Source organism: Telopea speciosissima, chromosome 11 (assembly GCF_018873765.1).
Source record: "Telopea speciosissima isolate NSW1024214 ecotype Mountain lineage chromosome 11, Tspe_v1, whole genome shotgun sequence".
Taxonomy (NCBI): domain Eukaryota; kingdom Viridiplantae; phylum Streptophyta; class Magnoliopsida; order Proteales; family Proteaceae; genus Telopea; species Telopea speciosissima.
In genome coordinates this window covers 49733017-49759270 of record NC_057926.1, presented here as the reverse complement: position 1 = coordinate 49759270, position 26254 = coordinate 49733017, and the positions used below count along the sequence as shown (strand labels likewise).

Here is a 26254-nt window from a genome sequence, read left to right as displayed (position 1 = left end):
GTTAATATTGTTGGATAGGAAGGTATAATTTGGATTAGCCACTTAGTGAGAGCCAAAATCTATCATTTAATACCCTATGTATTTGGCACTTACCTTGTCTTTCACATTGGCTTGCTTTTTTTTTTTTATAAAAATTGTTCCTATCACTAAATTTTTGAAGTTTTATTTGACATTTTAGCTATGAAGCCATTTCTGTTTGGCTCTTAAACCCCCAAGACCTCTCCCTCTCCCTCTTCCCCCCTGAATCGTTATCCTCTCCTGTCCTGTTACAGCACGGTGTTGTAACGCATCGTGCGGCGGATGCAGAGGCCATGTGCACCATGTGGGCCTCGTTGCCACATGGCATCTGCAGCGCGCACGAGCATTACAGCACCGTGCTATAACAGGAGAGGATAAAAATTCCTTCCCCCACCCTCCCCACCCAAAAAAAAAGTGTTGGACACTGAAACCTATTAGACAAGGGTCCAGAATCTACTTGTTAACAAAGTTTGGGTCATACCTGATCTACATGGTGACATATATTAGTAGTTAGGAATTTAGGATAGGACCAACTATGGGAGGCTTATGTGGACAGACCATTCTTGGTATTGGTTCCCGTATCAAAGTAGCTTAAACTTGAGAAGCCAAATGAACCACGAGTTGGCTAGGATTTGGATAATTGGAACTTACTACGAGGTATGACCAAATTTCGTTGTTGCCAGAGAGATTGATGGGTGGGTTGGTTAGTTGTAAAGGGATCTTATCTGATAGTTCTTCATAATGTAGCAAATAAAGATGATTGCAGATAGGTCTCTAAATTGAAAATATCGTTTCTCAAGTCTAATGGCTACACCTTTGTTCTCTCCTCTCTCTTTATTCTAGCTTCTGGAGGAGAGATTACTTTGGGCGTGGATGGGAACTGGAAAGGAAAGTTTATGTTGGTTCCTCAAAAGACGTAAGATCACCACCTTCTTCATCAACCCTCAAAAGACGTAAGATCATCACTTTCAACCAGTCTGGATTCTTCAAGGTCAGATCCACTCCATTTTCTTGTGTACAGGAGTTGGAAATTGATTTAAATTAACCAGTATAGACAAGGACTTTTAAGAAACCACTTTTTCCCTCTACCTAAACCCTTATAAACCGGTCCAAATCAATCTAATGTCCCATCATTCTTTGGCACAATTACAAGTGAGCAAACAATATTGCCCAAATTTCCACAAAGGACACATAATTGCCACCATAATTCCAGGTCAAAGATTCACTGTCAAGCACTAACCTGCACCTGAAGCTGTTTCATGCATTTAATAGATACTACGGGTGTTTAAATTGTTAATAAGAAAAATCTGAATCCTCAGACAGATAAAAGTCACAATGATGAAGTACTATCTCGGCATCTATATCTCTAGTTTTTACCATCCGATATTAGCTGAAAGTAGCCTCAAAACAAGTCATGGAAGAAAAGTTTCTATTCCCAACCCCCCCCCCCAAACCACTCTTGTAGCAAAAGCCAACCTAAAAAGTAAAATCCTTCTCTTTTACTGTTGTCGAACCTCGACCTTCTTCTTCTGCCAGAGCCGATCAAGTGCACCGTCGGCGTCTCCCTGCAAAATAAACCACCTTTATTACTGTTAAATAAACAGGTATATTTCCAAACTGAAACAAGATGGAAATCAAAACAAGGAATACAAAGCAACTAATAAATCATAATCCAGAAAATTGATCAGAAAACATGAGACAAAATATAAGGGAACCAAAAAAAAACACACAGAAGATGGAAGACAGCATAAAAGGTTTATTGACACAATTCTAAGAAATTCACGGTATTATTTCGTAAACACTCCAACTAAGCAACAGAGGACCCTTGAATAAATATAAAATAACGAGTCTTTAAAAACAAAACCACAAGAAGATAAAATAACCCCACCCCCACAACATGCAACCGTGCAAGACATTATTCAACCCAACAAAACAAACTTTGCTAAACACATGAATGAAAGGTGTACATATGATTCAATTCATTCAAGGCAGGCATAAATTGTGGATTTCAGCAAAGATACTGAATCCCTTCATATAGTATCATAGGCTTCAAAGTAAACGACACAAGAAGATGTAGTCATCACTCTACCCTATATTTCACAAAATTTATATCTCCTCTTCAAATAAAATCCACATTCTCCCCTACCAAAATACTTCTCTTCAGATCTACCATTTTACTGTTATTGACAATAATTTGCTTAACTGGTAAACAGGGAAAATATAACACTGATTAATAAGCCTAACTAAAGAATCAAATGTCTATCCATTTAGGTATCAAGTCAAGTTAACTACTTTGCACAAGACTATATGATGTAAATTCAGTAACGACTTACCCAAGACACCTATATGATCCACGGCTATTAGCCAAATAATGTCTAAACTAGTCGAATGCAACTTCATTCAAAATGAGAAAGCAGTTTACTAATTTGTTAAGATATCAAAACGAAACAACATAAAACCTTTGTCTCACTTCCTCGTTGCATGTAAAGTACTCAACTACAACCTTTCAAGCAGAGAATTTAGATTAACATTACCAACTAAGAACCACTAAATTTTTAAGTCCCAAGGGTTCGAGCATGCAAGGCAGCAGCCTAAAGACCCCAAAGCACCCAACCATCAGGACAAACCATGAATCCTAACTAGAGAAAAACCATCTTCCTAAACAGTAGTACATAACCTTCTTTTAAAATAAAAATTAATTTCCCTTGCTAAATTTTCTTTCACAAACAGGTGACTGCCCTGGATAGGAAAGAATATATGACAAGAATAATTCATGTGAAAACCAACTTCCTTACTATTCCCAGAAAATGTCTGAATTTGAAAAATCACTCAACATAACTGAAAGGATGCTACTTTTTAATCATTCAGAACTTTCTTGCATAATTCTCAGAGTCAGGGAACCAAATGATAACAAAATCTATGCTTGCTTATAAGCTACAACCCTTATCTCAGAGGGTTAAAATACTTAAAGAGGAACCAATGTTTTCCTTCGAATTAAAGACCAAATTATCTTAACATAGTCCAGTGTAAAGAGGCTTCTCTCCATGGGACCCCTAACGTGCCAATTTCTCACAGCCATGAAGTAAACTTTGCGCCTCCCTCTCCCCCAATTGAATAACCACTTCTCTATGAGAATCTTATGCTAGCTTACAAGCTACCAACCTTAATTAGGAGAAGTTAAAGTACCTACCTTAGGAGGTACTACTATACTTGCCTCCCGAAATAAATTACCATCACTTCTCTACGACAGTCGCACAAAAAATCCAAATCCTTTTTCTTTTGTAGAAACCCAAAACCTTCCTTAAAAAGAGTGAGATAATTAGAATTTAAAGTCACAATCGAACACACTAATACATACAATCAATGACCACAAAACATAATCAGTAGCTAAACAGCAATAATAACATCCAATTGCAGGACAACATGAAAAGAGTGCAGGGTTTTAGTAATCAGTATCTATCTCTGCCGATAATGATTCGGATCGGCCTGTATCAGACAGAAAAGCCCCTGGTGTCATGTATAAAATTATTTTTTTTAACCAATTTACCCTTGTTCCGTACCGATTCACCGACACGGAATCGGCCAAGAATCGGGATCAACCGATACAGATCCCTCAATCCATGACAGAGTGCAGGCTACTAAAATAAAATGGAGTACAGTGATTAAGAATCAGTAAAATGGGCAGAAGTAATAACCTGAGCTCGGACAAAACCACAAAGGGCAAAAGTAGTAAAATGGCCAGTATAAAGGCCATTCTCATCCACATGTCCAATATTAATCTGGACCGACGCATGGTCCTTCGAAGTGATCAACCTATTTGTGGCAGAACTGTGATACAAACAAATTGCAACGACTCATCATAAAAATTCATGCCTGAACTAATCATAAAGGTTCAGAAAGAATGAAAGTTCTGAGGTTAACTACTAGAGGATGGAAGACAGAACATATATTTACCACTTCCTGGGAATGTAAAGATCCATGTTTTGCCCTTCTTCGTTCTGCATCTTGACAAGTGCTTTGAATTCTCAAACCAGGAAAATAAAAACACCTGCATCTCATTAAATCATCGTTATGCATCGGTATACACAAAAAATGTCACTCTTTTAAGATTAAAGTCTGAATTTAAAAACAGAAACAATCGCTCAAAAGTTTCAAGCAAACCGATTCTTAGAAACCTTAGATTCGTTAACGATTAACAGAAAACATTTAACTTCTTGGAATTTCATTGCAACTCGGATGTGACAATAGACAGATGTCAATCTGGGGGAGGTGGCATACCAGGAAGACAGAGAAGCCTGCTAGGGCATGGTTATTTAATTCATATTCGGGAATTATTCATACAGAGAATTATTTGGAACAATTTGTTTAAATAATAAGGATATCAATAATTTGAAGAAAAAAAAAAATGAGGAAAAAGATAATGGAGTAGATAAGTATTTTAAATAAGAAGCATAAAGAAGTTAAATGAAAAGTTAACCATGAAACACAAGTACGTGCTTTTATATAATAGTATAGTATAATATGATATATATATCATACTATAATATAAATGCACGAACTCATGTTTCGTGGCTACTTGTTCATTTGACTACTTTTACCATTTTTTTCTTATTTAAATACCCTATCGGATGTAACAATAGACAGATGCCAATTTGGGGAGGTGGCATACCAGGAAGCCTACTAGGGCATGGTTATTTAATTCATATTCGGGAATTATTCATACAAAGAATTATTTGGAACAATTTGTTTAAATAATAATTATATCAATAATTTCAAAAAAAAAAAAAGAATGTGGAAAAAGATAATGGAGTAAATAAGTATTTTAAATAAGAAGCATAAAGAAGTTGAATGAAAAGTTAACCATGAAACACAAATACGTGCTTTTATATAATAGTATAGTATAATATGATATATATATCATACTATCATACTATAATATAAATGTACGAACTCATATTTCGTGGCTACTTTTTCATTTGACTACTTTTATCATTTTTTTCTTATTTAAATACCCTTTTATTGAATTTCTAGGGGTATTTTGGTTTTATTAGAACATAAGGTAGTCTCCTACATCGTCAACAAAGGGAGGCTGCCTTCATTGTCAAATCTAGGTGGTAGCCGATGGAGCTCTATTGTGAAAGTTGGGTGGGAGTCTCCATTGTCAAAGTTATGTGGGTGGTAAAATTTAATGTTCTTTTGAAAGTCTATATAAGATGTGAGAGGGTTGGTTCTTATCATAGTTATCAAAGCGGGAAGGCAACCATGGCATTTTAGAAGGTTAAAAACCAAGGCAGCAAGGCGCCCACCTAGGTGCCCAAGGCGGGACCAAGGAGCTTGGATGCCATGGATAACTATGGTTACTATAATAAGAAAATCTATTCTCCTCAACTATCATTTATCTTCTTCTTCTTCTTCTATGAATAGGATTTCATCTGAAAGAAGAGACATGAACGACTCTCAAAACAACTACTGGTTACAACTCTGATACCATGTTACAATACCAGAATCTTGCAACAAAAAAGAAGAGAAATGATAGAGTTAAGGAGAATAGATTTTCTTATTATAAGAACCAACCCTCGTATATCTTATATGGACTCTCAAAAGAATATTAAAATTTACACCCCCCACCTAACTTTGACAATGGAGGAGGGTGCCGCCTAGCTTTGACAATGAAGGCAGCCTCCCTTTGTTGACAATGTAGGAGGCTGTAACATATTCTAATAAGACCAAAATACCCCTAGAAACTCAACACCTTTTATCTTTCATTGTCTTTTTTTCTGTTTCTTTTTACTTTTCTCAGATTGTAAGTACCCTTATTATTTATTTATATTTATTTTTTATAATCAAATAATTTTCTCTATCGAAAAACAACCAAAGTCCTATAACCCCTTTCTTTCTCTACACCCTACCACCATCTCCCTCTTATTGAAGTCACTCGTCCATTGTAGGTCTCTCTCTATTTCTTCTTTCCCTCCCCCATCTTTGTAAAGACAACTTTGTTTGGTTGCAAACGTTGTCGGGTTTGATATCTTCCCAGTTTGTTTGGTCTTGGTTGTTAGGCGTCGTTGAGTGTGTGAGTTTGTATACGTAAATCGCTTCTCTTTCTAATACCTCCTTCTGCAAAGTTGATCTATGATTAGGATGCTTTTTCCAAACTCAATTTTTAGGGGTCTTAGGGGGATTGTGAGATTGCGATTTTGGGTTTGATGTTTCAAATGAGGAGTTTTGTAAATACTTTCTTAGGTCTTCTCACAATACTCTATACAACTTTCTATTCGGATGCAACATTTTGCACTTGCAATCTTTGACCGAATGAAAATCGTCAATATCCCTACAACTTAATGGGACAATCATGTTCTTTTCTGGTTACCTTGTTCCCTCTGCTTTTAAATTCTGAACCGTCCATATTTCAATCCCTATAGCTTTATTCTTCTCTTGGGCTGTAAGAGTGAAGGTAAAAAGGGTAACCTCCAATAATAATAATATTAGGGCTGCAACAGGAAAACCTCTGCCCAACCCTAGGTTTTCTTAGCCCAGCTCAGCCCAGTCCAGTCCTATGTCAGGCTGTGATATCTTAGACCAGACCCAGCCATACAGGTCTCAGTTTGGCCGTGTTCAATAAACTAGACTCAAAAATCACTCTATCCCTTTCCCACTATTCAACCCAGGTGTAATATGACTGCTAGAAAAGCAAACTCTAAGGACACGATAAAACACAAGTATACCTTACAAAACTTATTGCAAAGCAAGAAGTTATCGATTGAAACCTGGACCATAAAAGCCATTAAAAAAAGTACAAAATTTCCTCAAATTGATACTTGCTTTTCGGGTGAGAGCTCTCACTCTGAATTATCATTAGATCCTTCTTTCTTATTCTACAAATATCTCCTTTCAATTTGATTTTGATTGATTGGAGAGCTGAGAGAAGTCCCCAACTATCTCACACTAATATTCCAAAGGCTTGAAGAATTGAACTAAATGAAAAGACTCAGAGGCTTGAAGATTTGCACTAAATGAAAAAACTAAATTTACATTCTTAAGAAATGCAAGTTGCTCAGTTTGCTGCAACCTTGACGTTTTCTTCATATCTAGGTTCATATCAAAGGAATAGAGAATTGCTATAACCCAAGCAAATTAAATTTGCAACTCACCGCCTCTGGCCCTCCGCCTTATGAGCAGTCATGTACTCATGTTCCCAGTTAAGCATTCAGAAAATAGTCCAATTATTCTTAATTCAGCGTATATAAAATAATGTAGACAGAAACAGAACCAAATACCAAACAAACTTTTATCCCAAACAAGAAACTAAAAAAGGGGTAAAAATCACATTTTTTACATGGATATAATGTAATCAAATCAGCACAATCGTATTAGTGTGACTCTAGATCGAACAAATTTCAAATTATACCAGGTCGACACATATAAATCCAGATAATGGCCAAAACACATGAAGAAGGAAAAGTTTCCACCCAATAAAAGTCAAGGAAATGAAAAGACCAGTCAACTTCTACAGCCCAGAGGAACCACAAGAGATTGAATGAAATGAAATTCATGTTTGATTCTCCAGAGACTTGCGAAGGAGATGAGTGAGGGACTGGAGTCCTACTGGTCATCGCATCAGTTTTAAGAATAGGAATGAGATAGACTGACGAAAAAGATGAGTGGAGTTCAGAGCAAACGGGCAGCAAGTGAGTGGGGGTAGATCGGATTGCCAGTGTCTATAGAAGAGATTTCGCAGAGAGTGGAAACTGGAAATGGTGGGTTTGGAGTTAAGGTTTTTGTCTTTGTTGGTGAAATACAGTGAATAAGTTTATATATACAGAGAGAGAGAGAGAGAGTACCTGTCTGGTGACGGAAACACAGTCGCCGGCGGAGAAGAGGATAAGGAACAATGGCAATAGTCGCAGACAGAGAAGGGGAGAAGGAATGAGATGCGCTGCAGCTGATGGACAAAACCCTAACGAAAAAAAGGTTCTTTATATAGACAAGGTCAACCGTCTACCAATCACCGTTTTAAAACTAGGAATCGGTGATGAACTCGGTTCCTGCCGGTTGAGTGAATATTCTGACTCAAAAATGATAGATATTGGGATTGCGTCTCAGCCGATTCCCATATGAATCAGTTGATTCCCAATCCGATTCACTGATTTTTTAAACCTTGCTACCAATGTAGAGAGAGGATATCTGAAGTGGCATGGAGAAGCTCATTGAATTTATCTCGACTCCTGGGAGCTCAGCATGCCTTGAGTGCTACCGGTCGTTGGGCTGTGCCACACACATCTCTAGGCATGCACCGAGATGTGTGCGACATAGCTCAGCCACTAGATGCCCCCTGGCAGCACCCTAGGTGTTGTGCTCCCTGGAGACGACCCTGTAGGGGATGTGATAAAGTAGCATCAAACATTTAAGGGTAGCAAAAACATTTCAAGTAAAGATAAAAGAGGTAGTCAACATAAAGTGCTAGTGTACCCTCAGAGAGCCTTTTTCCAACAATAAATGAAGAAAGATTCTTTGTGTGGGAGTGTACTGCCCACACCCACACAAAGAGGGGAAGCAAAATGACTACCCCACTTCCATGAAAGACCCATGAAAGATGAAAATCCCATCACAAGATGCCAATGAGCGCTCTCATTGGCCATACTCTCCAAAAAGAATAAGTACCTCCAATGAATATAGGGAACATGAACTCTAGAGGAAAACGTGTATGCTAGCCTCTCTTGTGTCTATCTCTCTTCCCTTTTAATGAAATGACATTATAAACTCAACGAAGATACAACATTCTAAAACTACTTCCCATAAATATATAGGACAAATAGTGCTACTAGTCGCATGGTTCTTACACCTAGACACAAGACCACATGAAATTACCACTCAACCCTTAATAAAAGAAAATATTCCAACCAAATAGATCCCTGCGAGCTCTCATTGGGCCATGCTGATGTAGGGGATACATGACCAGACAACGAAAGTGGAAGCCTTATGAAAGATTTGGTAGTACTTGCAGAGTTGCAGGGCAAGGCATTCTTCGACGTAAAACTCAGGTTCAACAGATTGTTTAGGGAAGCAGTTTTCTGTATGGGAGTGTGGCCTACGCCAGCATTCCCATAAGTCTATATCTCTTCTCCTTTAAACAAGGTGATAGATGTGTTTTTTCACATAAGGAGGAGAGAGATAGACTCATGGGAGTGCTGGTATAGGCCACACTCCCGGACAGAGAATTTTTTCCCTATTAGAGAATTCTATCAACTTTCCTAGCGCCCAATGAGTTCGACAGTCACAGAACAGAGGGAGGGAGCTGAATACAGTAGGGAAGGGGAACCAAAAGAAATTACAAAACGACTCAAAAATAAATTCCTTTATATTAATTATCCCTGGTTTTTCCCGGGAGAATAACTGTCGATCCATCAGGGAGTTGGGGAGCATGTAATGGTTGTCTGTTTATGGGTTGCTTTCAATTTAAGGTTTTGATCGCCAGCCATTGCAGAGGGAGAAGGTTTCTAAACAATTCGAGATGTCGAACGAATCTCTAAGACCTTCAAAGCCCGGAAATGGTGATGGTACCACACTTGCCCGGACTTTCAAGTATCTGTTGGGTTAGTTTCGCATTAATCTCACATATATATATATATATATATATATATATCTTTTGCATGATTTCAAAACTTTCTTTTACTAATCACAAGGTTTAATCTTTTTCTGTCATGTTTGGGAACTCAGCCACACAGTTCTTATCGAGAGGAATCCCTTTTATTTTCAATACGTGGATCGTGAGACACCTAACGGAAGAGGACTACGCGGTAGGAAAAAAAGAAAAAAACCTCTGTTACTTCTCAGTTCTGTTTATTAGTGATTTGGTTGATTTAGTTCTATCACAGCAATGCATCTACCAGTACAAATTCAGTATCTTTTTTTTTCTTCTCTCTTTGTTGTTTTGAAAGTACAATTACAGCTCAGTAATTCAGTTTGAGCAAAATATGGAGTTCTTCAGTTTTTGCACTGTGGGAACCGGGAAGTAGCCTGATCTGTCGCTCAGTGTTGATAAATGCTCAAAGTGAATATCAGTGGTCCATTTGGGTAATATTCACCGTAACTAAACAGGGGACATGCATTCTTATTCATTGGCTACTTCCCCTCCCCTCCCTTTGTAAGTTTTTTGTTCTTATTGATGGAACCCTAACATGAGCCCTTGTATTCATTTTTTTAATAGTCTTGAGGTAAAGTTATCTAATTTATTGAACTGGCCCTGGCTTCGTTATATGAATGTTGGAGTTTTTTGATTGGTTACCATTGTTCTATGGAATACTCTGATGCGTACTTCTGACTTCTTTACCTTAAATCATCATTTCTATTGATTCTCTTGCTTTCTGTCTCCTGTTAATTTGGGTCCTAATGAGTTAGGACTTGCTTTGGGTTCTTAAATCATTTCTTTATAATGACAGCTTTATGCAGTACAATTTCATCTTTTTGTCACGTCTATCTTGTTTCTAAGTAGGGAGGGCTTTCGGTGAGCCTGCATGAGGGCAGATATTAGATGGTAATTTCTTTCTGCATATATTTATGTGATTATTTATATCTTCTTTTTCGATTGTAATGCCATTTATTTATGCTTGTTGGTTTTCTGACAGTTTTGGTTCAGACATGTTTCTTATATTTACTTCTGAGCTATTGCTTTTGGTTTTGTTCATTTACTTAATTTATTTCTTTTCTCAATGCATTCATATATCCCACCTTATCATCATCGATGTTGGTTGCTAGTGGTCTACTTATTGCACTTAGTCCAACTTATAGGATTCAAGTTTAAAATTTAACATGTAAAAGCTGCTAGATTTTTAGTAAACTAGAAACAGGGTGAACGGTTTAGAAATTAGTGAACAAGCATGAAAACCCGAAAAAAGAATATTATTAAAGTTTAATTGGCCAGGTAGTAACTTGAGTTCCTTCTGTATAGATTTGGAAATTTGTGCAACCCTTGCCATTAGGAGACCATTGTGTAACTCATCAATGATAAATCCAATCTCATAATAAATTGCCACGTTTTAATTGTCTGCTTCTGTGTTACCCATGTACATAGTTTAAGTACCTAGTATCGGTGTCGTCAAATTAATGTCTGGAAATCATGGCGTGGGAATACAGAGATATTAAATTATCATAAAAATTAGATATTAACACTAGAAAAAACAACCTTCATTGTGAACAGAAATAAAAGATGAACTAGTGGACCTCATTGGAATGAATAAAGGGAGATGATAATGAAGACAGGAGGGAAAGGATGATGAAGATACTATTAATAAAAGTCTCCCGAGATTCCTTCTCTTAAAGCCAATCCTTAAGAACAAATTTGTTTTTCCTTTATAGTTTTGTAATTATGGTTTGGAAAGATTATAATGCCTAGTTCTTTATCTAAAGTGCAGGTACCTCTATGCAAACAAAAATTAAAATTCTCAAACATAGGTAGTGTAGTTGCCGTCCTTGGTTCTTTTTTTTCCCTGGCACATTGTGTACCACTGCTGGCAGAAGCATATAGAGACATCAATATTTTATAGGTAGTGTCATGCCATTTGAAGGAGTGCTCACATGGCTTTGATATGCTAATAATCAATTACTTTTTTACTGGTTCACCATGTTATACATCATTTGTGTTAGTGAATCTTCATGTGGCACATTAATGATAAGTTCAGAGGGCATCAAGTTATCCTTTCTTTGCAGCTGGATATTTCAATTTTAGGGTAGTCGACTGGCTGATTTTTACACCTACTAAAACCCATAATTGAATGGGAATCATTTGTGGTACAGATGAACTACCAGTTTACCACTTGACTGGTCCGATAGGATTGGCTCTTAGGTCACATTAAACCTTGTTGTTTGATCATAGATACTGGACAAAGAGACCTTTTCTGGACCATTTTTTTTACCTTTTTATCGCCATATGAGAATTTTGACAGTGCTAATGTTTTTGAGTGTCTGGGTCAATTGATTCTTATTCTAACATATTTGCTAGGTAGGAGACATTGGGCGGTTTGTACTTTGTACTGTCCTACGCTGCATCTGTATCATTTGCTCTGCTATTCCCTTTATGCAAACTACTGACATTTTTTAAAATAAAATATTCATAAATTTATCCATTTGTGTACTATTATATACCATTTAAAAGATACTACTCTTCTCTTTCAGTGATAGTGCACAAATGGAAGTAAATGCTGCAAAGCTATTGAAAGTAGCATGGATGACTTTCCCTATAGGAATTCTTTTTACATTTGTAGCATGCATATCTGTCTTCTGGTGGCAGGCACTAAACTTCACTGATTCCTACGGACAAGCTATCTTGATTCATGGTACTTCCTAATTTCCCCGTCCTATTGTGTTATGCCCCTCCTCTTCTCGTTATGGACTTTGGTACATTCTGGGGAACTATTGTAATTTTTTTTCCTGAGGTCCAAACTTGCTAAATGAGATCTAAGATTTTATATGGCAGGATTTGCATGCATGTTAGAGCCACTGGCAGAACCCTTATACATTCTTTCACAGAATTTGCTACTCCTTGAATTGCGTCTAATTGTTGAAACTGTGGCAACTCTTTCGCGTTGCATGACACTCTACTTCCTCATTGCCAAGCAGACTAACATGGTAAGCTCGAAGCATTTGGTAATCAATCTTTTTTATGTGCTGGTATTATGGATTGATATGATAGATGAGCAACAGAATCTGCAGCCTTTCTTTCAAGGGAAATGCTTTTTTTGAGCCGCTGGGGTAGGGTACGCTAGCATCTCTGTGTCTATCTCTCTCCTCTTCACATAAAATGACATTTTTTTTGGTGAATAAATAAGTATTACCAAACCCCAGGAGGGGGCCGGAAGGAGAAAAGAGGGGGGGGGGGAAGAAAGAAAACCAGAGTCAAGTCCTCCTTAAACTAGAAGGGGACTGCAACATACTACTATCCAGACCCAAGGGAACAACAATGTGCCTGTTCCTTGGGGTATCCATGAGGGACCGGTGAGGAATAGTGCTGATCTTAGAGGAAACTTCGAAGGAGATGTCCTTCCAAATCAAGTCGAAAGATCTAGATTTGGAAGTCCATCTCCTAAAATTCCTCTCCATCCAAATATGAAATGACATTGTTTCCCTCTAATGTGCGATACTATTTTGCTGCACCTCAGTGGTGCGTTCCTCTATGCTGCTTGCTCAGAGAACCCTCTCTTTTTTTAAACTCATAATTCCTTTACAATCTGATTTGTACTATTATTGGATACTGGGATGGTTCCTGTTGTATTCAAATTTCTAGCTTGTTTTTGAGTTCTATTTTCCCATTTTTATTGTTATTCTCTGTTCTAGTTCAGGCTGGATTAGGAAACAATTAATTCAGTCCTATTTTAAGTAAGTTTCTTTTATTTTTTAAAGTCCTTGTCAGTTTAGGTCTCCTCCAAAGCAGCTGGTTGATGGGGAGGGGTTCAGTGTGCGATTTGTTTTCACTTTTCTGGTCAGAATTGGATTAGGATTTTCCTGTGCTGAGTCTGAGACAGCTTTACTTAATTCTATAATAAACGTAATGGGCTACAACATAGTTGTCATGGCATCTAGGCGATCCAAGGCGCCTGGACGCCTAGGCGGCGACTCCTTGACAACTATGCTTTAGCTCTACCAATCAAATTTTCTAGTGAATAGAAGCTGTTGCATTGCTGATTCTGTGGATTTCAGACCTGTGCTTCTGTGGATTCAGGAGTGGTGTTCAGTGGATTCTGAGTGAGACTGCTGTGGATATAGTAGCAGAATCTAGGGGATTCTGGGTGAGCTGCTGGTGGATTTCAGACCTTCGGTTTAGGAGGAGAAACTGGTTCTACTATCCTTTCTTCTATCCACTCTCTTTCAAGTTTCAGGTGAGAAATTCCTAAATTATGCACTCTTTGATTTACTTGTTTGCTGGAATGTCTCAATTTCTATTTTCTGCTTAATTTCATCTTAAGTTGATGAATTGATTTCCTGGTTAGACCTTGAAGACTTTTCTATCAATTCAGCTTCTTGTTTGATTTCAAACTCTGTTCTAGAACTCTATGTTGAAATTGATCTTCAAGTTTCCTTATTCAATTCAAAACCTGAATTTTCTGAACTAAGTCATTCTTATTTTGATTTTGTATATTATTTCTGCTTAATCAATGTTTTGGATTTTCTTCTTTAAAATCCTAGTTCTAGTAGGATTCTTCAATATCTGAAAATCTGACCGTTGGATTGCAATCAAACTTTGTTTGAATATTACCTAGTTAAGTAGACCACTGGAGAGGTGGTCTTAAAATAATCGATACTATAGGTCTGAGTAAAGCCTTTTACAACGAACCGAGCTTTGCGTTGCTCAACTGAACCATCGGGAAGATATTTAACTGTGTACACCCAACGACACCTCACAAGCTTCTTCCCTGAGGGTAAGTCAGTAAGAGTCCAAATCCGATGATCCAACAGAGCATCCATTTCAACATCCATAGCACGTTTCCAACCACCCCAGCCTCTCACCAGGAACAAAATCTCACTACAGCTCTATTTTTCAGAGAAGAATTGTATAACTCAATTTCATTCAAATTTCTTAAAAACTTTTTTCAAAATGCTTACAAGCAGCCCTTTTATAGAGGGAGGGTTCTAGTCAGTAGCCTCTCATTGCGACTTTCTCCTAGACTTAATGGCCTTTACATTTCCAAGGATTTACATTGGGAATTTTCAAGATATTTAATGAACTTTACATTTTCAAGGTCTTTCACAACTAACAATGAAACTAACCTATTGACATACCTAAGAAACTATTGATATCCCAAAGACTTCACAACTTTAGAGGACTAGATACAACTAACTAGTTAAATTCGTATGGGCCACTTATCCTTCATATATGGGCTTTCAAAATAGGCCCATTACAATAGAAAAACATAAAAATACAAAGGCCATGGCCCATATAACCCATTAGGCTACTTATTTAACCCATAAGACTAGGATTTGGGCTTGTTCTGACGTGAATACTTGTGCTGAAACCTCCCTTGATCTACATCAGCTTGCCTAAGATACCATGAAATTGTGAATTATATATTTGTTCTGTTAAGATATTGAACTGCTGATCTGTAACCTTTTTTTTGGGGGGTCTATCCTAATCTAAGCTACAAAGGAAAGGCTAAGACAAGCCTACAGAATCCTACAACTACCAAGGGGGGAGGGGGTGCCTTTTTTTGGCAGAATATGCAAACCAAAAGAGTCAATCCCTTGACCTCTTGGGGGGCATGCACTCCAACTGGCAAGCTACCAACCAACCGACCAATCGGTTGTTTGCGCTGATCTGTAATCTTCACATGTGGGGTCTAACATGTCTTTAATGCAGCTTCTCCTTGATTAAGTAGTGCCATGTTCCACAGGGTTGTAGCCCATACTAACAGTGGATTTATTGTCCCAATATGAACTCATTGGTCCTTGCATGATAAAGACCAGCTCCTTCAATTGCAGCGTCAGCTAGAGGAATTCATAAACCCCATGATCCAGAGGAATATTTCCTTTCAGGTTGTTGGTAGACCTTGTTGTTAATCTGTTTTTATGTAGGTTGGTTGGAACAGTTTGAATTTTCTTCTGATGGCCTATTGACCTCATTTATATAAAGCTTCTGTTTCACAATGGTAATCCATCTTTTTACAGGAAAAAGTTATTGTATTTGCATTATCACAGACTGCATATGGAGCTTGCTTGTTCTTAGGATATTGGGGCTATTTTTTTCTCACTCGCCTGGTGAGAAGTTCTGACCTTTTCCCCTTTAGGTATATATCTATTTATAAACTACTCGTTTCAATAACAATGTGGATCTTTTAGCTTGACCATCCAATACATGATGATGCTTTAGTTTATAATGAAGAAAATAAAAGGCACATACGATTAACATCAGTCAAAAGTAGATAAACTTCTCACTCGCCTGGTGAGAAGTTCTGACCTTTTCCCCTTTAGGTATATATCTATTTATAAACTACTCGTTTCAATAATGATGTGGATCTTTTAGCTCGGCCATCCATTACATGATGGCGCTTTAGTTTATAATGAAGAAAATAAAAGGCACAAAAGATTAACATAGCTCAAAAGCAGATAAAAGCTTCAAGTTTGGTAACAGTCTTAGTTCCTTTACTTTTTTATTTTAAAAATCTCTCATCTTATTATTACATTGACCATCAAAGAGTAAAACGAGGTGGAGACCCCTGAAAGTCCTGTGTATCTCTAAGCATTTAACGTTCCCCAATGCCATCCTGCTAAGCAGATATTATTCCAAGTAAAAAATTGACCATGATGTATGTGCTATTAGTACATCCTATTCTTTATGCCCCTACCTTCTCTTTTGAAGTCCCATTATTCTCTTAGACTTCTCCCTCCCCCATTTTCAGACCCTCTTAAATTTTAAATGCCTGCTCAAAACAAAGAATATTATCCAAAAAGTCCAGTTTGTAATTCTTATATCTGATAAAGCCATGAAGACAACCTATTTTCATTCTTTCTTAGTTCTCACAGCTCTCTGATTGCTGAAATGTTTATAAATGATAAAATACCCCTAAATTTGTATTTCAAGTTTCACAAATACGCTTGTTGGAAATCTTTCTCTCTTCCAAATATTGTCTAGTTGTTAGACTGGTCAAGTGAAAAAGATACCTAAAATTCTTTTTTTGAGAATATGTTTGTCTGATTCAGTTTGCTTATGTTAGCAAATGACGGCTACTGTAGGGATGTGGTAAATAGGATTTTGTCTTCTATTTATTTCATATTTAAAGGTGATTAATGCTTATTTTGGATGAGATCCTTTTTGTGAGGGGCTTTTCTAGATACTACAACAATGACAACAACTCAGCCTTATCTCAACTAAATGGGGTCCGCTACATGGATCTTTGCCCTCCAATCAGCTCTATTCGAGGTCATACTTGATACAAGGCCTAAGCTATGCATGTCTTTCGTCACCACTTCTTCTAAGGTCATTTAAGGTCTGCCTCTGGCTCTTTTAGTTTCTTCAATCCAAATCAAATCACTCCTCCGTACTGGAGCATCCAAAGGCCTCCGTTGAACATGGCCATGCCACCTCAAATGACTTCTCGTAGCTTGTCATGTATCGGAGTTACTCCCAAATCAGCTCTAATATGATCATTCCTTACTTTATCCTTCTTAGTTTTGCCACTCATCCATCTCAACATCCTCATCTTTGCTACATTGAGTTTATCTATATGATGCTTCTTAATGGCCCAACATTCCACACCATACATCATAGACGGTCGTATGACTGTCCAATAAAATTTTCATTTAAGTTTTAAAAGAATAAGCCTATCACACAACACTACAGAGTGCGGACGCATCTCTTCACTTCATCCATCCTATTTTAATTCTCTATGAAACATTATCCTCTATATCACCTTCTTTATTATGATTGAGGTCAGATATCTAAAATAATCACTTTATGGAATCTCCCTCTCATCAATTTTCACCACCTCATCATCCGTCCTAGTGTAACCAAAGTTACACACCACATACTCCGGCTATCTTAAAACCTTTTGATTCCAAGGTTGATATCCATAACTCCATCTTGGCGTTAATCCCTGCTTTTGTATCATCCACCAAAACAAAATCATCAGCAAAAAGCATCCACCAAGGAGCCTCATCTTGAATGTCTCTAGTTAAATCATCCATGATAAGCGTAAACAAGTATGGGCTTAAAGCTGATCCTTGAGGGGCTCTTTTAGATATTTTCCTTAAATTATATTTATTTGATAACCTTATTACTCCGTTTTGATTAATTTATTTCTCATTTCATTCTTTTATTGTGCACCTCTGAAGTTAGACTTTTAAGGGTATTCGGTATTCCTGTTGTTTTCATTTGCACATGCATTCCCCCCTCCCCCTTCTTTATATATATAATCAACTTGCATATATTCTGAATGCAGAAAAGGAAAGATGACGGATTACGATCAGCAGCTTAAAAATATGTGTATATTGTTTACTGGTCAATCCTTCTGGAAGTTGCTCCTACAAGAAGGAGAAAAGATGATACTTGTATGGTTGGATACACCCTACAACCAGGCTGTGTATGGACTAGTAGACAAATTAGGTTAATATACACTCTAAATCCTATTGACTTAATGGAAGGAATTTTCCTTTCACCTACTGAAATTTACTTGAAATGGATCCTATTAAGCATCATTTACATTCCCTACCTTTTTTGTTTCGTTAGTGTACTTAGATGAGTCTTTTCATTTCTTTTTTCAGGTAGTTTAGTTGTGAGATTGGTGTTTCTTCCTTTTGAAGAAAGTTCTTACACTACATTTGCAAGGTTTGCGTCAGGTTTATTTCTTCTCATTCCTGGTTGTGCCGGATTGTTCTTTAGTGCAAATGACCTGCCATAGTTTATTTCTACTATCGATTGTATTATCAGGGATCCTTTCACTTTGGTGAATTATTAAATTAGAATTGTGGTCCTTATTTCTTTTGTTTTGTTGCTGACCACATAGGCATGTTTTTATATTATGACTTGCATTTAGAGGTGACCTTATAATGTAAGAGAACTAGGTCTTATGATTCTCCTGTGTGTGTGTATAAGCTGGTGGTTAAAAGATTTGCCAAATACAAGAATATACATAAATTTAACAAGCATCTTTCTTCATGTAATCAAGAGTTACATGTTTTTGTTCCTTACTTTCTCTTCCCTGCTCTGCTTCTCCAATCAATTTTGCAGTTTACAACTTATTGCTTATTGGATAGGCTGTTAAGCTGTGATGTTTTAGCCTTTTAAGAGAATGAGTGTGACCTGCAATGTTATGTCTGTTAGAATATTAGTATATATTGAAGTACTGGATTTGATTGCTCAAACCAGTAGCCAAACAAGATCTTTTATCGAAGGATGGTTTAAAACTTAGAAGTTGGGAAAGGAGAGGCTGTTGAAAGTTGCAGCCTAATAAGGGGACAGAAAATAGGTTTATTGGTTGATTCCTTATTGGGGTAGGAGTGAGGGTATTATGGTAAATAGGTTACTGGAATAGGGTTCAGAGGTTGAAGAAAGATTGCAGGTTTTCAGACATGAAAATTACCTATAAACAGTAGTTTATTAGGTTCAGCAAATCAGAAATAAAATCAAATCTGAAAAAGGGTTTTAACAAGGCAAAAGGGTAAAACAGAGATTTCACTCCAGCAGTCAATCGGCTGGTCAGAATTGGGTGAAACTTAATTGAGTTCTCAAGTTAGGGTTCTTAAGATTCAATCCAAATTTCAGTCAGATCTAACAGCTGGTTTGCTTAATCTCAAAAAAAGTGATGCGTATGAATCTCAACTAGAACCAGAATTTCTGAACTAGAACAATAGTTACTAGAAGATGAATTGTAGGAAATTCATCACATCAATACTTGAATCAATGGAAGGAAAGAAAGATGGAATAGCAAGAACAAACAGAAATTAAACACCCAGGCTTCACACCGCAAGGTGGTTCGATTGGATCAAACACCAACCTAAACCTTGATCACACACAAGGGGTTCTTCAATGGAGAAGAGAGCAGCAAAAGCAACTCCTTTAATTTTCAAATTCGTGTACAATGCTTTCCCCCTTTACAACCTTGTATAGAAAACTCAAAAATAGACTCAACCACTAAAAAGGAAAGGCCTAACTCAATCCTTAACCAAATAGTAAATTGACTAGGAAAGTGAAATATTAAATGAAACAGACTCAAAACAGGACTGGACTAATAGAATCCTATCCAGCCTAACTAAAACACTTAATAACAAATACTTGCAACTTAAATTGAACCACATAGAACCGGGTCAATTGAACTAACCCAAAACAACTTAAAAATAAACTAAGAAACAAACTAGCTAATCCTGTATGCAACCTTTTACATTGAAAAGCCGTAGGATCAAAGGCCCAACATGTATACAACCCTAGACTTATTCCTAAGCAAACAAGCCCAGTTTGGTGATGGATCTTCATCAGTAGACCTCCCAATTTCCATAGCTGAAATGTTAAAATAACCTTTCAGAAACTTCTGATTGAAGTGGTCTGAGAAGCTGCATATATTTTACGTCTTTGTATTACATCCCAGCAATCCCTTTAAAGGGAAATGTTGAATGGTCTGTCAGTCACTTTTTCTGCTTTCATCGAGAGTGCACATTTTTGGAATCTATCTTAATGAAACCTGTTGCAATGGTAAGGTTGCTCCATTGTGACCAAGTGGTCACGGGTTCGAGTCTGGAAACAGCCTCTTTGCGAAAGCAGGGGTGGCTGCGTACATTATGACCCTCCTCAGACGCCGCAGTGGCGGGAGTCTTTTTTATCTTAATGAAACCCGTTGGAGGGGAGGAGGGGGGGAGTTGGCAACTCTTAATTGTACAAGCCCTGTTTGTGGATCCTGTTCAGTTCAATGCCGACTGAAAGACTTAAAAGTTCCTTCCACCCAGAGGCAGCAAGAATTGCTTTTGGCTGAAATTTAAGTGTGGAGACCAATGAATGGATGTTGACAGGACTAGAAATGATAGAATTGGTAATAGATTTATTAGCAGAAACCTTGGGCATGTGGATGGTGAGAGGGGTGAACAAATTGGTTTGGACATGTACAACAAAGATCAATAACTGCACTGGTGATGCAGGCAAGCAAGTGCTGTTGTGCAGTGGACCTTGTGTGCTTTGTATTCTACATTATAAGAGGCCTGGATTTAAAAGCCATGGGATTGAGCCTCATTTAAAGAGATTTAGGCTTAATTAGAGTCTTTTTTCTAAGTTTGGTCTTTGTTATATATGATTGGTATTGTGTCTATAAGAAATATTATGTAATGTCCTCATTTAAATTTGGGCATATGGTTCTATCTGAGATTAGTTAAATATCTTTTGTTGAGTCCAGGTTCAATCAGGAAACTTACTTCGACAGTCTAACTTTAGTATCGTTTGGAGAGTTGAGTTAGCAGCTAAGTTAAAATTATAATTCTTTACGAAGGGAGGACCCTTAGGGATGTAACCGACAATTTTGATATTGAATTGAGAATTCAATTTTGAGTTTGGGTTGCTCGAGTGTTGTGTTTGTAGAGCTAATCCCAAGGTGGTCATGGCCTGGATGTTTGTTATGTTTCTGTCCTGCTACTCTTGGTTATCAAATCTTCTTTTTCCAGGTCTGTTCTCTCTCCCACAGGTTAGTTCTATTATCTCTGAATCAGAAAACATGATTAGTTGAAGCTTAGAAAAATAAATTAGGAAAACGGGGTACAGCAGAAATTTGCTGTTTCCTGATTTTATCTATTTTTCTGCTGCTATTCCCATATGAATCGGATCACTCAAATTGGGGTGACGCTTCACTGTTAGGACCTTTCCATTCCGTACTCTGTTTTCATTTAATCTGATTACAATAGTTGAACCATCTAAATCAGTGTAAAAGTCCGGCAATTCTTGTTGATGGATCACACTTTGAAGATAACTTGATCCAGATTTGGTGTCTCTATCTGATCTATATCTTGATAGATATCAGTTTTCTCCCATAATACCTAAATCTACCCTGTTTTCCAGATTATCGATACCCACTATTTGCTCTTATTTAAATTCTGTCTGGACTGTTCCTAACTTCTGGTTTGATATATGGTGTTCCTCAATTTGTTTTCCCTACCACATTCCTATTTTCTCTCAAATTCCATGTTGATTTTCCTGGTTTTTTTTGTTTGAATAATCAAGTTTTGGAAGTGATGGTCTAAGTTGAGGGGGTGTTAGAAGAAGAAGGGAAATCTCAAAAGTTTAATTGGGCTAAACTAGTTAGCATATACGTGGGTGCTCATGATTTAACAGAAGATATAGGCCTAGATAGAGTGGGTAGTGGAACAGGGTTTGTATGAGTTAACCTCCAGATGGTTGAGATAAGGCTTTGTTGAATTGGGATGGCTTTTGATGTCATATTTTCTCCTTCCAACCTCTTTTGCTACTTTGTAGTTTGATTGTCCAAAAGGGTTGTTGAGTTTTACTTCATAATAAAAATCCTCTGCCGTACTGCAGGGTGTGCGGTGCACATCCTACTGCACACCCTGCGGCACAGCAGAGGCCATGTGTGTCATGTGTGCCACGCTGGCACACGTGGCCTCTGGTGTGCAGTATGGCAGAGGTTCCGGACTCTTTACTTCATTACTAGCTTCATGTGTGATGTATGTAAATACATTTTGTGCCACTGTATAGATGTAAGATCAATCCTTTTAAGGGACTCAATGTTTGTTCTTTCTTGGCAGGGCAATCTCCTCAAAGAAACATGAAAATAGGGAGTTCCCTTTCTGATGCACTAAAACTTGTTCTTTTAATTGGTATGTATTTCTTCTTATTTATTTGAACTCAATTAGTTTAAAGTAAGTTGTTTAAGGGAGAAAGAACGCCACCCGGTCACACCAGACATGCCACCCCTGCGCCCTAACACAGGGGCATGCAAAATGACCACCGCACCCCTAGTCATGTCCGGGGTTCGAGGGGGTGCTGCGGTCATTTCGCGCCCCCCTGTGTCAGGGCACAGGGGTGACGTGCGCTGTGCGACAGGGTGGCGTACTCTTTGACTAATGTTGCCAACTTACCATGGCAACTTATAATGGTAGAACTCGAAATACTTAACCTCACTAGCTATGAGAAGCCTAGATCTATAACCAGAACAAATTTATTGCACACACACACACCATCCAAGTTCAGGTTCTGAGAAATTCAGCATGATGTGGAATACATAAACATTATAGTGTGATTTGGAAAAGAAATTGGGTAAATGGAGCTTGATATGGAAGACTAATCATTCCAGTTATTTGTAATGTTCGTAATAGCAATCTCTGTTTTATTATTCTCATGAAAGATTGATGCTTTCTGAATAGCATCTATGTCAACACCTAATAAGTTTTGGAATCTGCCAGAAGCCACACACACACACCATCCAAGTTCAGGTTCTGAGAAATGCAGCATGATGTGGAATACATAAACATTATAGTGTGATTTGGAAAAGAAATTGGCTAAATGGAGCTTGATATGGAAGACTAGGTATTCCATTTATTTGTAATGCCCATAATAGCAATCTCTGTTTTATTGTTCTCATGAAAGTTTGATGCTTTCTGAATAGCATCTATGTCAACACCTAATAAGTTTTGGAATCTGCCAGAAGCCTGGTGACAAACCATCTCTATAGATCTTTGCAATATGAGTGCTACGTTCATTCTTAGTTTTGGCTGGAATGTGACAAATAATTTCTTGCTTCTCAAGAGAGAACATTGAGAAACAGAGAACTGGTTAAGAAACCCCAATCTATGAAATCAATAACCCATTCAGAATCTAGGTATGTTAAGAACTTCAAGCTGGATTTCTGAAGTAACATAAACTTGGGAAATTATGGATCAGGTGTGATATCACAAAAGGAACTCATATTCTTCCACCCTCCCCCCTGGTAGTCTGCAACACACCTCAGGACATTTGATGGGTTTCTACCAAATGTGAGCCCACAAACCGATAAAAGTTTTCAGGTTTAGTGCATAGTCAGTAAAGAAAAAAATGAGTGCAGAGTTGCCGAATTTTGTGTGATATGAAGTGAAGACCTTTTTGTTCCTATTATTGAACATGGAATGTAAACAATACATGTGTGACTTTGTGTATGCTTGCACAACCTAGCTTCTTATTTACACTTTCAGTAAAAACATTTTTTTTAAAGCTGTGTGAGTAAATGAATTCCGGGGTTATTGCAACAGCCATATGATGGTTAAATTTTGACTTTATTTTCTGTAGGTCTGGTTGTTATGGCATTTGGTCCAAGCTACTCTTATGCTCTTATTAGAGTCTTGTATGGTAGGAAGTGGAGCGATGGAGAAGCTCCAACTGCACTCCGTTACTATTGTCTTTATGTCATTGTTTTAGCTATGAATGGTAAGTCACCTTTGATCTTTCAATATATCATGGAATGCTGCAATTGGAAAATTATATCGGTGATCATGAGGATGAGAATTTTCTTTCTTCCATGTACTAAATGATGACAAATGCATTTCTCCAATAATAATATTGACTCCCTTGATTATGCTTCAGGAACATCTGAAGCGTTTCTACATGCAGTGGCAAATGAGGAACAACTAAAGCATTCAAACGGCTCCTTATTTATATTCTCAGGGATTTACATTGTACTGAATGTCCTGCTCATACGCTCAGCTGGTGCAGTTGGGTTAATTGCGGCTAATTCATTAAGTATCCTTTCTAAGATTTGGTCCCTCCCTTCTCCTTTTCCTCCATTTGTTCAATAGTCTCACAAAAAGGATGTGGTTTTTCGAAGAAATTATTCAGCCTTTTTTTTTTTTTTTTGTGTGGGGGGGGGGGTTGGGGGGTTGGGGGAGGAGACGGTTGGGCATGCCGCCAGCTTTCGGTAAGCTAGCGGCATGCACCATCACAGGGCTAGACAGAGGAGGGCAAGGAGTTCTTTTCCAAAGGGGGAGGAAAGAGGATGACTGCTGGGCACTCTGACAGCATGCCCAGCCTTTTCCATTGGTTCAAAAGAATAAATTGGTTTTAATTCTTGGGGTTATGCAATTCTGTGTCTCATTTCATTGGTTCTATATTGATTGTGTATTTCAAAGTTTGGTTGGTACATTCCCTTATTCATTTATTGAGAAATGAGACTGAAATACCCATAGTGATGTGGCCTCCCATACAATTGTTACACTAATGAAAGAATGTGTGATTATTAATGTTTTATTGAGTTTTGAAAAATTGGCTTATTTTCTTTGGGAAAAAACAGGTTGAAAGTAAAGCATTGGCTTCTTTCTTGACTGCAATGAAAAGATATGATTTTCAGGATTTTTTACTCTGCCGTATTCATTATGCATTATTTCCAGGTGCAAAAAATTTCTCCGTCACATTCTTTCAATATAAGTCTGCTGGGCTTTCAACATGAGATCGTGAATGGTTTATTGAACTTTTGATATTGAATTGGTTCTTATTTCAGATTTATTTGTTACCTTCCACAGGATTCTAGCTTATTCGCATTCAATCAGTGCTTGCCATCTGGTTGGACAGTTTTGCTTCTTTCAGGTGTTGCTACTCTCATATCTGAGCGAATATTTCTAGATCGGGAAAATTTCTGGCCAACCATGTTCATTCATTCATCCTTTGGATTGACATGCTTATGTATATCCACCATTGTAATGTATGTACTCTCTTGTACTTCCATTCAAATTCAAGATGGACGAGAATCCTCTAAAGTTGTCATACCTGTTGTGATTCATGTAGCTATGATGAAAGGAAGGGATAAAGCATTTTGGGGACGAGATGCAGAATTAGTTATCATTAATTTCTGCCTAAATGCTTGTTTCTTGATTTCCTATAGTAGCTATACAACAGCTAAAGAACAACTGTGGAGTATCCTCATCCCTTTAGAAACTAATTCTTTTTGGGATTTTCATCTCTGTTACATTTCATTGATCTCTTTTAAGCCATTCTTTGTGTTTTTGTTATGCGTTGGAATTAATTGATTGAACTATTTGCAAATAGATATCACCATGAGAGGCCTTTCATCAACAAAATCATCCGTTTTCGGGACCATGTTGAATAGAAATAACTAACTGTACTTCTTTGAACCTCAAGGTATGCCTATCCTCTCTATTATCTTCGCTTCGATTCTTGTTTTCCTTCTTCACTTCCCTGTGGTTGATGTGGCATACTCTCTCTGGTGCAGTTGAGGCTGCGGAGATAGAACCATCTTTTTGTTTCCCATCAGGCAGTGCTTCATTCCATAGATCAACATCTTAAAATCTGATGTATGATGTGGCGGTGATCCCGAAGCTGTTATAGATGATATAAAGCGTTCTAGCTCTATTTTTTTGAGAAAATGGTTTAGAGCACCCCAATGAAATGCGACAAAATGGTATCGTACATAGGAGGGCAACGAAGCGAGGTCATTTCATATGAGGAGAGAGAGATAGATACAGATACTCTTGTACCCTACTCCAGCGGCTCAGAAAACCTTTTCCCTTCATTTGTTTATTGATGTTGTTGAATATGGCCTTTTAGTTGAAGGGAATTCATTTCTTGCCATTTCATAGTTTTTTAAGCCCTAGTCTTCTTGCCTGTTCTTAAAATATGCTGTGAAGGAAGGAAAAAGGAAGAAATAAACTTTGCTGTTTCTTTACAATGGTTTGAAACTTCGAACCCAAGGCCTTTATCTCAAAACGAAATAGTTCGTGAACAAATGTATTTTTAAAGGAAAAGAGAGCTTGTCCGGGAGTGTAGGTCTTGCGCTAG

At 37.6% G+C, this 26254-nt stretch overlaps 2 protein-coding genes and 1 long non-coding RNA gene across 3 annotated transcripts; 1 reads left to right on the top strand and 2 right to left on the bottom strand.

Moving 5' to 3' along the window:
• Positions 1-1311: 1311 nt before the first annotated feature.
• On the bottom strand, positions 1312-4306 carry LOC122645447 (40S ribosomal protein S21-like). The gene is made up of 4 exons (XM_043838751.1): positions 4290-4306; positions 3973-4069; positions 3714-3846; positions 1312-1583 (listed from the first exon to the last, which is right to left on the bottom strand). Exons 2-4 carry the CDS (start codon positions 4020-4022, stop codon positions 1518-1520), a joined length of 249 nt encoding a protein of 82 aa, XP_043694686.1. The 5' UTR covers positions 4023-4069; positions 4290-4306; the 3' UTR covers positions 1312-1517.
• Positions 4307-9382: 5076 nt separating this feature from the next.
• On the top strand, positions 9383-25584 carry LOC122645442 (protein RFT1 homolog). Its single transcript, XM_043838743.1, has 14 exons — positions 9383-9611; positions 9736-9815; positions 10458-10552; positions 12190-12350; positions 12491-12642; positions 15673-15791; positions 17943-18106; positions 18265-18339; positions 22240-22311; positions 23756-23893; positions 24050-24205; positions 24797-24849; positions 24982-25160; positions 25505-25584. Exons 3-14 carry the CDS (start codon positions 10533-10535, stop codon positions 25563-25565), a joined length of 1350 nt encoding a protein of 449 aa, XP_043694678.1. The 5' UTR covers positions 9383-9611; positions 9736-9815; positions 10458-10532; the 3' UTR covers positions 25566-25584.
• Positions 25501-25797, bottom strand: LOC122645449. The gene is made up of 2 exons (XR_006330452.1): positions 25675-25797; positions 25501-25591 (listed from the first exon to the last, which is right to left on the bottom strand). It is a non-coding gene; the product is annotated as an uncharacterized LOC122645449 (long non-coding RNA).
• Between the last annotated feature and the right edge of the window lie 457 nt (positions 25798-26254).